General features: G+C 42.0%; 1 protein-coding gene across 3 annotated transcripts in view; it reads left to right on the forward strand.

Annotated features, from left to right (window-relative positions):
* LOC115226031 (probable ATP-dependent DNA helicase HFM1) overlaps window positions 1-12,774 on the forward strand; it is a 98,592-nt gene that overhangs the window by 55,032 nt on the left and 30,786 nt on the right. For all 3 annotated transcript variants that reach the window (XM_036514860.1, XM_036514861.1, XM_036514862.1), the window contains exons 21-24: window positions 1,180-1,271; window positions 4,952-5,058; window positions 6,352-6,399; window positions 6,920-7,017. In XM_036514860.1, the coding sequence (XP_036370753.1) occupies window positions 1,180-1,271; window positions 4,952-5,058; window positions 6,352-6,399; window positions 6,920-7,017 (345 nt within the window). The remainder of the gene's footprint in view (window positions 1-1,179; window positions 1,272-4,951; window positions 5,059-6,351; window positions 6,400-6,919; window positions 7,018-12,774) is intronic.

Below are 12,774 nucleotides of genomic sequence, written 5' to 3' on the forward strand. Positions count from 1 at the left end.
GACGATCAAGCTCGAATGGTGCTTTTCATGTGTCACTGGCACGGGAGCCAATCTGTGGCCCTGGCGCTGAAAATACATAATCTATCATCCTTAAAGGAAGGAGTGACTATAATATTTGGCAGAGTAGGATGAGTGTGGTGGTGATAATGATGATGATGATGATGCAGATAATGTGGTTGTGGTGGTGATGATGATGATGATGATGCAGATAATGTGGTGGTGATGATGATGAGGGTGAGGGTGGGTGTGATGGTATGGTTTGTGCTAATGATGGTGATATATTTTTACTTTGCGGCGTGCTGGCAGAAACGTTAGCACGCCGGGCGAAATGCTTAGCGGTATTTCGTCTGCCGTTAGGTTATGAGTTCAAATTCCGCCGAGGTCGACTTTGCCTTTCATCCTTTCGAGGTCGATAAATTAAGTACCAGTTACGCACTGGGGTCGATGTAATCGACTTAATCTGTTTGTCTGTCCTTGTTTGTCCCCTCTGTGTTTAGCCCCTTGTGGGTAATAAAGAAATAGGTATTTCGTCTGCCGTTACGTTATGAGTTCAAATTCCGCCAAGGTCGACTTTGCCTTTCATCCTTTCGAGGTCGATAAATTAAGTACCAGTTACGCACTGGGGTCGATGTAATCGACTTAATCCGTTTGTCTGTCCTTGTTTGTCCCCTCTGTGTTTAGCCCCTTGTGGGTAATAAAGAAATAGGTATTTCGTCTGCCGTTACGTTATGAGTTCAAATTCCGCCAAGGTCGACTTGCCTTTCATCCTTTCGAGGTCGATAAATTAAGTACCAGTTACGCACTGGGGTCGATGTAATCGACTTAATCTGTTGTGTCTGTCCTTGTTTGTCCCCTCTGTGTTTAGCCCCTTGTGGGTAATAAAGAAATAGGTATTTCGTCTGCCGTTACGTTATGAGTTCAAATTCCGCCAAGGTCGACTTTGCCTTTCATCCTTTCGAGGTCGATAAATTAAGTACCAGTTACGCACTGGGGTCGATGTAATCGACTTAATCCGTTTGTCTGTCCTTGTTTGTCCCCTCTGTGTTTAGCCCCTTCTGGGTAGTAAAGAAATATATATTTTTACTTTGCATTTTTTCCTTTGTTATTTTGTCTTAATTAACTTACCCAGTCCCTTAAATGACTATGAATGACCTTGTTTTTTAATTTTGATTCTTTCAGACATGGGACGACTGATGGCCAGATACTGCATAGCGTTTGACACAATGAAAAGTTTTGCTAAATTAACTGGATCCGAAGGTTTAAGTGAACAGGTAAAATAATAATGATGATGATAGTAGTAATGGTTACAAATTCATGGCTCACAGCCAGCAAGTTCAGGGGAGTGGGTAAGTTGATTACATCTACCCCAGTCCTCAAATAGTACTTATTTTATCAACCCTGAAAGGATGAAAGGCAAAGCTGACTTCAGTAGAATTTGAACTCAGAACATAAAGATAGAGGAAATCCTAAGCATTTTTTTCTGGTGTGCTATCCATTTGGCCAGTTTGCTACCTTGAATAATAATCATCATCATCATCATCGTTTAACATCCGCTTTCCATGCTAGCATGGGTTGGACGATTTGACTGAGGTCTGGCTAACCAGATGGCTGCACCAGACTCCAATCTGATCTCTGGCAGAGTTTCTACAGCTGGATGCCCTTCCTAATGCCAACCACTCCAAGAGTGTAGTGGGTGCTTTTTACCTTACTATCTCTTCCTCATCATCATCATCGTTTAACGTCCGTTTTCCATGCTAGCATGGGTTGGACAGTTCAACTGGGGTCTGGGAAGCCAGTAGGCTGCACCAGGCTCCGGTCTTATCTGGCAATGTTTCTACAGCTGGATGCCCTTCCTAACGCCAACCACTCCGAGAGTGTAGTGGGTGCTTTTATGTGCCACCGCCATGAGGGCCAGTCAGGCGGTACTGGCAATGGCCACACTCAAATGGTGCTTTTTATGTGCCACCTGCACAGGACCCAATCCAGCGGCACTCGCAACGACCTCGCTCGAATGTTTTTTCACATGCCACTGGCACAAGTGCCAGTAAGGCGACACAGATAAAGATCACACTTGAATGCATTTTTTTACGTGCCATCGGCATGGAGGCCAGCTTGTTGCTCTGGCAACGATCGCGCTTATATGGTACTCTTAGCGCTCCACTAGCATGGATGCCAGTCATCGAATTTGATTTCGATTTCACTTGCCTCAACAGGTCTAATAATAATAATAATATAATAATAATAATAATCATCATCTGCTGGTGACTAAAGGCCTCTCGCTCAGAGTAAAAGGCAGACTGTATGATGCATGTGTACGAACAGCTATGCTACATGGCAGTGAAACATGGGCCGTGACTGCTGAGGACATGCGTAAGCTCGTGAGGAACGAAGCCAGTATGCTCCGATGGATGTGTAATGTCAGTGTACTTACTCGACAGAGCGTTAGTACCTTGAGAGAAATGTTGTACCTAAGAAGCATCAGTTGTTGTGTGCAAGAGAGACGATTGCGCTGGTATGGTCATGTGGCGAGAATGGATGAAGAGAGGTGTGTGAGAAAGTGCCAATCCGTAGCAGTTGAGGGAACCCGTGGAAGAGGTAGACCCAGGAAAACCTGGGACGAGGTGGTGAAGCACGACCTTCGGACGTTAGGTCTCACCATGGAAATGACTAGAGACCGAGACCTATGGAAGTATGCTGTGCGTGAGAAGACCCGGCAAGACTAGTGAAGCCATAATCCGTGGCCCCTACCTGGGACGTAGTCAGTCCACCTGTGCATACCTTCCTTCTTGTGACACTTGTGAAGACCTGTTGAGGCAAGTGAGAATCGAATCGAATCGTATCAAATCAAATCGAACCAAATCAAAATAGATGAACATCAATGGAATTTGTATCCTTGTGGTGCCAGTGCCGGTGGCACATAAGAAAACCATCCGAACGTGACCGTAGCCAGTACCGCAATGACTGGCTTCCGTGCTGAGGGCACGTAACAACACCATCCGAGCGTGGCCGTCCGCCAGCCTCGTCTAGCACCTGTGTCGGTGACACATAAGAAAACACCATCCGAGCGTGGCCGTCTGCCAGCCTCGTCTGGCACCTGTGTCGGTGGCACATAAAAAACACCATCCGAGCGTGGCCGTCTGCCAGCCTCGTCTGGCACCTGTGTCGGTGGCACATAAAAAACACCATCCGAGCGTGGCCGTCTGCCAGCCTCGTCTGGCACCTGTGTCGGTGGCACATAAAAAACACCATCCGAGCGTGGCCGTCTGCCAGCCTCGTCTGGCACCTGTGTCGGTGGCACATAAAATCACCCACTACACTCTCGGAGTGGTTGGCGTTAGGAAGGGCATCCAGCTGTAGAAACACTGCCACATCTGACTGGCCTGGTGCAGCCTTCGGGCTTCCCAGACCCCAGTTGAACCGTCCAACCCATGCTAGCATGGAAAGCGGACGTTAAACGATGATGATGATGATGATGATGATGATCATCATCATCATCATCATCGTTTAACGTCTGTTCTCCATGCTAGCATGGGTTGGACGGTTCGACCGGGGATCTGGAAAGCCAGAAGGCTGCACCAGGCTCCAGTCTTATCTGGCAGTGTTTCTACAGCTGGATGCCCTTCCTAACGCCAACCACTCCGTGAGTGTAGTGGGTGCTTTTTACGTGCCACCTGCACAGGTGCCAGGCGAGGCTGGCAATGGCCACGGTCGGATTGGTGTATTTTATGTGCCTAATCATAATGATAATCATAATAATGATAATGATAATAATAATAATAATGATAATAATAATGATAATGATAATAATAATGATAATAATAAATGCCCTGATGCAGTACCAGGCAGTGGCTCTCATGGCTTCTGATCTTAACTGATTGGAAGTGTTGTCATGTACATCGTTTTGTCTTGGTATAAAAGATGGGCTACAGCAAATATTCTGCTCAATCCACAGATTTGCTTGTCAGTTGTTTGACCTTAACCAGTTGAGCATGTCCCTTAGTGGCTGACGATATGTGCATCTCTGATCACGAGCAGAAGTAGTGGGGGAGCATCATAGCCATGTGTTGAGAGTGATTCTTTGGGGTTTGGATAATTCGCCTTTGGAAACATGGGTGTTTCGTTCAACATCCTCAAACAACCCTTATTCAGGGACCTTTTGAGCGGGATGGGTTACTCGACCAGAAGAAAATTCTAACTGGGCCCCACCTGCAAGGTCATGTGCTGTTTATCTTGATATGAGATCACCATGTCGCGCACATATGGTTGTGATGCATGTGCCTGGTGTACCCTTATCAGACAGGTAAGTCATGGTGGGTATACTGGGCTTCGTATATTTTACCCCAGTGTCACTTTGATGGTATGCACTGCTCTCTCACTCAATAATAATAATGGCACATATGGTTGTAATGCATGTGCCTGGTGTACCCTTATCAGACGGGTAGTCATGATGGGTATACTGGGCTTCGTATATTTTACCCCAGTGTCACTTTGATGGCATGCACTGCTCTCTCACTCAATAATAATAATGGCACATATGGTTGTAATGCATGTGCCTGGTGTACCCTTATCAGACGGGTAGTCATGATGGGTATACTGGGCTTCGTATATTTTACCCCAGTGTCTCTTTGATGGCATGCACTGCTCTCTCACTCAATAATAATAATAATAATGAGGTGCAGACATACACGTGGTAAAAAGCTCACTTCTCAAACACATGGTTTCCCGAGCGGCGGGGAAAGCAGTTTCTGTCAACCCAATTCCTTCGCAAGGTATAGACTAGTCTAGGCATAAAGCGGAAGATGTTTGCCCAAGGTACCACACAGTGAGATTGAACCTGAAACCACGTGGTTGCTAAGTGAGCTTTTTAACCACACAGCCATGCTTGTACCTATACCCTAACCTTTTTATCTTCTTTTTTTTCTGTTTTGCTTTTGTTTGTTGTTTTTTCCAGTTGGACATTTTATCCAGAAGTTACGAATTTAGTGATATTCAGATCCGAACTAATGAAAAGAAAACGCTAAATTCTTTAAACAAAAGCAAGACTAGCGCAACAATAAGGTAAATAAACTACAAATGAAATAAAACTAAAATTATTAGAATATTAAGAAAAAAAACCAATTACTCTCTTTTACTTGTTTCGGTCATTTGACTGCGGCCATGCTGGAGCACCGCCTTTAGTCGAGCAAATCGACCCCAGGACTCATTCTTTGTAAGCCCAGTACTTATTCTATCGGTCTCTTTTGCTGAACCGCTAAGTGACGGGGACGTAAATACACACCAGCATCGGTTGTCAAGCAATGCTAGGGGGACAAACACAGACACACAAACACACATATACATATATATATATATACATATATACGATAGGCTTCTTTCAGTTTCCGTCTACCAAATCCACTCAGAAGGCATTGGTCGGCCCGGGGCTATAGTAGAAGGCACTTGCCCATGGTGCAACGCAGAGGGACTGAACCCGGAACCATGTGGTTGGTTACCAAGCTACTTACCACACAGCCACTCCTGCGCCTATAATTACTTTTGTTTAGAAATTTTTTATTTATTTGTTTATCTTTTTAAAGTTTCAGCTCAGAGCTGTGGCCATGCTGATGCACCGCCGTTTTGCGCTACACTGTTATTACTAGGATCCTCCTCTAATATGTGGCACTTGATGAAGAATGGAGTTTGATATAGCTACCCTGGATTTGCTTTGCTGGATTGTAAATATTTTACCAAGTGTTTATATCCAAGACAATTTCAATGAATACAGAGATTAGTACATCTGCCGTTTTTTTTCTTGCTATAGTTAATTATCCAACATATAGGCGTAGGAGTGACTGTGTGGTAAGCTTGCTTACCAACCACATGGTTCCGGGTTCAGTCCCACTGCATGGCACCTAGGGCAAGTGTCTTCTACTATAGCCTCAGGCCGACCAAAGCCTTGTGAGTAGATTTGGTAGATGGAAACTGAAAGAAGCCCGTCATATGTGTGTGTATATTTGTGTGTCTGTGTTTGTCCCCCCAACATCACTTGACAACCTATACTGGTGTGTTTATGTCTCCGTCACTTAGCGATTCAGCAAAAGACATCGATAGAATAAGTACTAGGCTTACAAAGAATAAGTCATGGGGTCAATTTGCTCGACTAAAGGCAGTGCTCAAGCATGGCCACAGTCAAATGACTGAAACAAGTAAAAGAAAAGAAAAGAATATATTTTATTTAAATGTGTCCAATGCATGTTTCTGCTGCATTCTAGCAGTTGCGTTTGCATCCAGTTTCTTTTGACTGGTTATTAGTCTAATCCAGTTTATTCAAGATTCCATCCACTGACACTATATTCTCTCTTTTTCTTACAGGTACCCCTTCAGTGGTAAAATCAAAACTAAAGAATCGAAAATAAATTGGTAATCTGATTTTTGTACTTGGTTTGCAAGATTCTCAGTGTGAACTCATCTGTTGGAACAAATTTTGATGTATCTTGGGAGGGTCATTTTGTTAATCATAAGAAACACACACACTGGTTCTGTTTCACTTCTTTTATTATTATTTGTCATTTGGTTTTCAAGATTCTTGATGTGAACTCGTGTGTGTTGGAACAGATTTTATATCATGGGAAGGTCATTATACTAACAGTAATAAACACATGCACTGGTTCTGTTTCACTTTTATTATTATTATAAGTCACATATTTGTCACATATTGGTCACATATTTAACCAACCAACTAATCAGTTGTTTGGCTAATTATTCAGTTAATCAGTTAAGTTTGTCAAAGTCCTTTCTCCTCAAATTTAATGAATTTCACTCTTGGCTGTGTTACGACCCCTAACTTCTGCTCCTTTCATAATTTCTCTTCTTTAATCTAGTTCATTTGTGGCTGCATTACTACCCCTAACTTGTACTCCTTTTAATTTCTTTCTTCTAGTTTAATCCAGGCTGCACTTGGTTGTATTCTGGTCCCTGACTTCTCCTTACTACAAGATATCAACAAGATCTTTCGTTCTGGGCAGCGCCTCACTCGATGTAAGTATTTTTGTTGTCAAGTTAGTTAGTTAGTTAATTTTTTGGCTCAAAAAGCAAAAAGCAAGGCCATGTAGGGGGACATGGAGTTAAGTACAGGGTGGTGTTCATGTAAAGAGTTCAGGCCACTTGAGGTCAAGGGAGACTTTGAACAAAGCGGTCGTCGGCATCTTCACCATCTCGTCTGGCAGCTTGTTCCACGGATCTGCATCCCGGACGGAGACAGCTCCTCTCCTTAGATTGAGATGAAATTGTCGCAGGTAGAGCTTTTCGGAATGAAAAGTTGTTTGGCTATTGGCGATAGTGGTGATGATGGCTACACGGTGATGGTTATACAATGATTTTGAAGGTTGTATGGTTGTGGTGTTGGTGATGGTGATGGTAGTTGTATGGTAGTCATAACATGGTGAAGGTAAATGTATGATGGGGGGTGGTGGTGGTAATGGTGGTCTTGTTGTCAAGGTAAAGTAATAGCACTGGTGGTAGTGATGAGTGTCATCTCTTGTGAAAGGTAAGAGAGTCCAGTTTGCTGGACATTGTTGTAGAGCTGAAAAAGAGGTAATTTCTACTCTTCTCCTCTGGAAGCCATCTGCTCGCGATACCAGAGGGCTCACACTCTCCTACCCTGATGTAATCTCCAGGGATACAGGCATCCAGCAACAGGACCTCCGTAATGCCATGATGGACCCTGAAGTCTGGCGTAGCAGAGTAAATTCCATTGTCTCGACCACGGTCGAACAATGATAATGATGAGTGATGATTGTACAGGGTGCAGCAGAAACACCTCCCACATTTTAAACCTTCACCTATGTGTTCCTAATGAACTTATGCAAGTGCCAATGGTGTTTTCATTTAGCTAAGGAACAAAAACTGTAACCCTTTGTTTAAACAGTAAAATTAATTTTTCAAATATTAGGCGTAGGAGTGGCTGTGTGGTTAGTAGCTTGCTTACCAACCACACCTTGGGCAAGTGTCTTCTACTATAGTCTCGGGCCGACCAAACCTTGTGAGTGGATTTGGTAGATGGAAACTGAAAGAAGCCCGTCGTATGTATGTATATATATATATAGGAGTGGCTGTGTGGTTAGTAGCTTGCTTACCAACTACACCTTGGGCAAGTGTCTTCTACTATAGTCTCGGGCCGACCAAAGCCTTGTGAGTGGATTTGGTAGATGGAAACTGAAAGAAGCCTGTTGTATATATGTATATATATATGTTTGTGTGTCTATGTTTGTGTGTCTGTGTTTGTCCCCCCACCATTGCTTGACAACTGATGGTGGTGTGTTCATGTCCCCGTAACTTAGCAGTTCAGCAAAAGAGACTGTTAGAATAAAATCATAATTAAACTGACCCTACTGTATTTTCTGTTACCCAAAGCCAGGAACGTTCGGCACCCCCTTGAATACACAGAAACACACAGATGAGAGGGTGCTAAAAAGTTCCTATCTTTAAGGATATTGCGAAAGGCCTGGTTGGGGGCCCAAACTTCCAAGATCTTTTACAGGGCTTAGAAAAACTTAAGGACCGCTGCAATAAGTGTGTGAATCTGGGAGGAGAATATGTTGGATAAAATCATAATTAAACTGATCGTCCTGAATTATATCTTACCCAAAGCCAGGAACTTTTAGGCACCCCCTTGTATACACACAAACACACAGATGAGAGGGTGCTAAAAAGTTCCTATCTTTAAGGGTATTGTGAAAGGCCTGGTTGGAGGCTGAAATTTCCAAGATCTTTTACAGGGCTTAGAAAAACTTAAGGACCACTACAATAAGTGTGTGAATCTAAGAGGGAAATATGTTGAATAAAATCATAATTAACTGATCCTTCTGTATTTTATTTTACCCAAAGACAGGAACGTTCGGCACCCCCTTGAATACACACAAACACACAGATGAGAAGGTGCTGAGAAGTTCCTATCTTTAAGGGTATTGCGAAAGGCCTGGTTGGGGGCCCAAACTTCCGAGATCTTTTACAGGGCTTAGAAAAACTTAAGGACCCCTGCAATAAGTGTGTGAATCTGGGAGGAGAATATGTTGAATAAAATCATAATTAACTGATCCTTCTGTATTTTATTTTACCCAAAGACAGGAACGTTCGGCACCCCCTTGAATACACACAAACACACAGATGAGAAGGTGCTGAGAAGTTCCTATCTTTAAGGGTATTGCGAAAGGCCTGGTTGGGGGCCCAAACTTCCGAGATCTTTTACAGGGCTTAGAAAAACTTAAGGACCGCTGCAATAAGTGTGTGAATCTGGGAGGAGAATATGTTGAATAAAATCATAATTAACTGATCCTTCTGTATTTTATTTTACCCAAAGACAGGAACGTTCGGCACCCTCTTGAATACACACAAACACACAGATGAGAAGGTGCTGAGAAGTTCTTATCTTTAAGGGTATTGCGAAAGGCCTGGTTAGAGGCCCTAACTTCCGAGATCTTTTACAGAGCTTAGAAAAACTTAAGGACCACTACAATAAGTGTGCGAATCTGGGAGGAGAATATGTTGAATAAAATCATAATTAACTGACCCTCCTGACCCAAAGACAGGAACGTTCGGCACCCCCTTGAATACACACAAACACACAGATGAGAGGGTGCTAAAAAGTTCCTATCTTTAAGGGTATTGCGAAAAGCCTGGTTAGAGGCCCTAACTTCCGAGATCTTTTACAGAGCTTAGAAAAACTTAAGGACCGCTACAATAAGTGTGTGAATCTAAGAGGGAAATATGTTGAATAAAATCATAATTAACTGACCCTCCTGTATTTTCTGTTACCCAAAGCCAGAAACTTTTCAGCACACCCACTCCCTCACCTCCATAGTTAAGTTACAACTTTGCTTATTAGTTATGAAATGCAGAGCAAATGTAGGGAAAATTCAGATAAACACAGGTGGTAGCAACTAAAAATAAAAACTCGTGTTTATCTTAATTCCTCATTGTGTGTGTGTGTGTGTGTGTGTGTGTGTGTGCATCCGATCATCCCATAAATAACGCAGTTGTTTTTCTTATACTTCTTTTGTTTTACAAAATTAAGATAAACAAAGTTCTTTACAGCACAATCATGAAGGATTTATTTTTTTGTCAAACAAATCAAGCCTAAAACTTATTTCATAAGCCTAGTATTTATTCTGTCAGTCTCTTTTTGCCAAACCGCTAAGTTATGCGGATGTAAATACACCAACACCAGTTCCCAAGTGGTAATGGGAGAACAGACGCAGACACAAAGCCACTAACACATTATATATATATATATATATATATATATATATAATTAGTGAATGGAATAAATGGAGTTGAACGAAGATTGTACAGAATACCTTTTACTACATTCTACACATGTTTCGAAGGCCGCAAATTTCCAAATTCTGTTTAAATAAGGATACTATATTGCGGCTTTCTCTTCAGGAGAATGGTCTTATCTCCAAATGTGCTGTTTTCCGCTGTGATTTTTGCTACCCAGGTATCGGTTAAACCTTTGAATAATCTGTTACAAAAAATTCATCTTTCTATTTCAACATATATATATATCTTTATATATAAAAGTAAAGTTGTGTGTCTGTCTCCTACGATTTAGATTCCTAACTACTCCCACATTTTAAGGTGCAGTTTAACCAAAACCGGGTATCTTATAGTTGTGATTCATATCGAGCCCTTCTGGGTATTAGCGTGCGTCTACGATGAGTCTACGATTTAAAAAAAAATTTACCATCATTTCTTTCCATTTTAATGCATTTTTCGCTATTATATAAGGGAAGTAACTCTCTAAAAATGTCTACGATGAGTCAACGATTTAAAAAAAAATTTACCATCATTTTTTTTCCATTTTAATGCATTTTTTTGCTATTTTTTGGCTATAACTCTCTAAAAATGCTTATATAGTTATTTCCCTTACAAACCCGAGCAACACCGGGCGATACTGCTAATATATATATATATAATCAAAATAAGCAACAAGAATAACTCCGGTAATTTGGTACGATCGTTTCGCACTACATCAATATATATATATATTGGTCAATGAGGAAACTAGAAATAGATGAATGGTTAGTGAGAGCTGTGCAAGCCATTGACTCAAATTAGAGAAGGGGTGCATATTATACACAAAGTTTAGGTTTTTCAGAGGTACAGCCCCCTAAAAATCTCCTGCGTATTATACACAAAGTTTAGGTTTTTCAGAGGTACAGCCCCCTAAAAATCCCCTGCGTATTATACTCAAGGGCGGACTATACTCGAGGATTTACAGTAGTAGGGTATTTCTAAAAGGTTGGCAGAATCATTAGCACATCGGTCAAAATGCTTAACAGCATGTCTATTTTTATGTCCTGAGTTCAAATTTGACTGGGTTGATAAATTAAGCACCAGCCTAGTACTGGGATCAATGTGTTTGACTTTCTCCTTCCCCCCAAATTTCAGGTCTTATGCCTATAGTAGAAAAGATTGGTGCCCCTGTACACTGTATACAATAATTTCATTATTGTTCCGAATCGTGGCCGATGCCAGCGACGCCTCGACTGGCTTCCATGTCGGTGGCACGTAAAAAGCACCATCCGAATTGTGGCCAAAGCCAGTGCCGCCTCGACTGGCTTTCGTGCAGGTGGCACGTAAAATGCACCAATCCAACCATGGCCGATGCCAGCCTCGCCTGGCACCAGTGCAGGTGGCACGTAAAAAGCACCCACTACACTCACGGAGTGGTTGGCGTTAGGAAGGGCATCCAGCTGTAGAAACATTGTCAGATAAGACCGGAGCCTGGTGCAGCCTTCTGGCTTCCCAGATCCCCGGTCGAACCGTCCAACCCATGCTAGCATGGAGAATGGACGTTAAACGATGATTATTATTATATATATATACTAGCAGTATCGCCCGGCATTGCTCGGGTTTGTAAGGGAAATAACTATATAAGCATTTTTAGAGATGTAAAGTATAATAGCCATCTCAATATGGCTAACCACAATGGGGGGGGTTACTGTAGCTTTTTACGTTCTGAGATTTAATAATAAATTTTTAGAGAGTTACTTCCCTTATATATGCCAAAATGCATTAAAAATGGGAAAAATTGATGGTCAATTTTTTTTTAAATCGTAGACTCATCGTAGACGCGCGCTAATACCCAGAAGGACTCGATATGAATCACGACTATAAGATACCCGGTTTTGGTTAAACTGCACCGCAAAATGTGGGAGTAGTTAGGAATCTAAATCATAGGGGACAGACACACAACTACACTTTATATATAAAGATTATTATTATTATTAATTTGTACAATACTGTTTCATTAATCAACCATGACAAAATGCATTAATAATTGTATTTCCTTTTATTCCTCCTCCTCCTCCTCCTCTTTGACCTCCTCATACTCATCTTCCACTCCCTCCTTCCTTCCTCATCCTCCTCCACCTTATACCTCCTCATCTCCTCATTGTCATTTATTTCTCCCAATTCCTTGTCATTTCTATCTTTTTCTTTTTACCTATCTCTCCTTCTCACATATCACCTCTTCATCTCCCCCCCCTCTCTCTCTCTCACTATCGCTGTCTTTCTATCTCTTTCTCTCTTCCTTTCACATCTCTACTTTTCATATTTCTTCCTCTACCATTGTTCATCTGTCTTTGTCACTGTTCAACTTTCTCTGCCTGTCTGTTCATTTCTCTCCCTCTCATATCTCTTACATCTCAAATTTCTTCCTCTCTCTTCTCCATCTCTCTCTTTTCCATCGCTCTCTTCTCCATCTCTTTCTTTTCCGTCTCTCTCTTCTCT

The sequence above is a fragment of the Octopus sinensis genome, linkage group LG29 (assembly GCF_006345805.1).
Source record: "Octopus sinensis linkage group LG29, ASM634580v1, whole genome shotgun sequence".
NCBI classification, from domain to species: domain Eukaryota; kingdom Metazoa; phylum Mollusca; class Cephalopoda; order Octopoda; family Octopodidae; genus Octopus; species Octopus sinensis.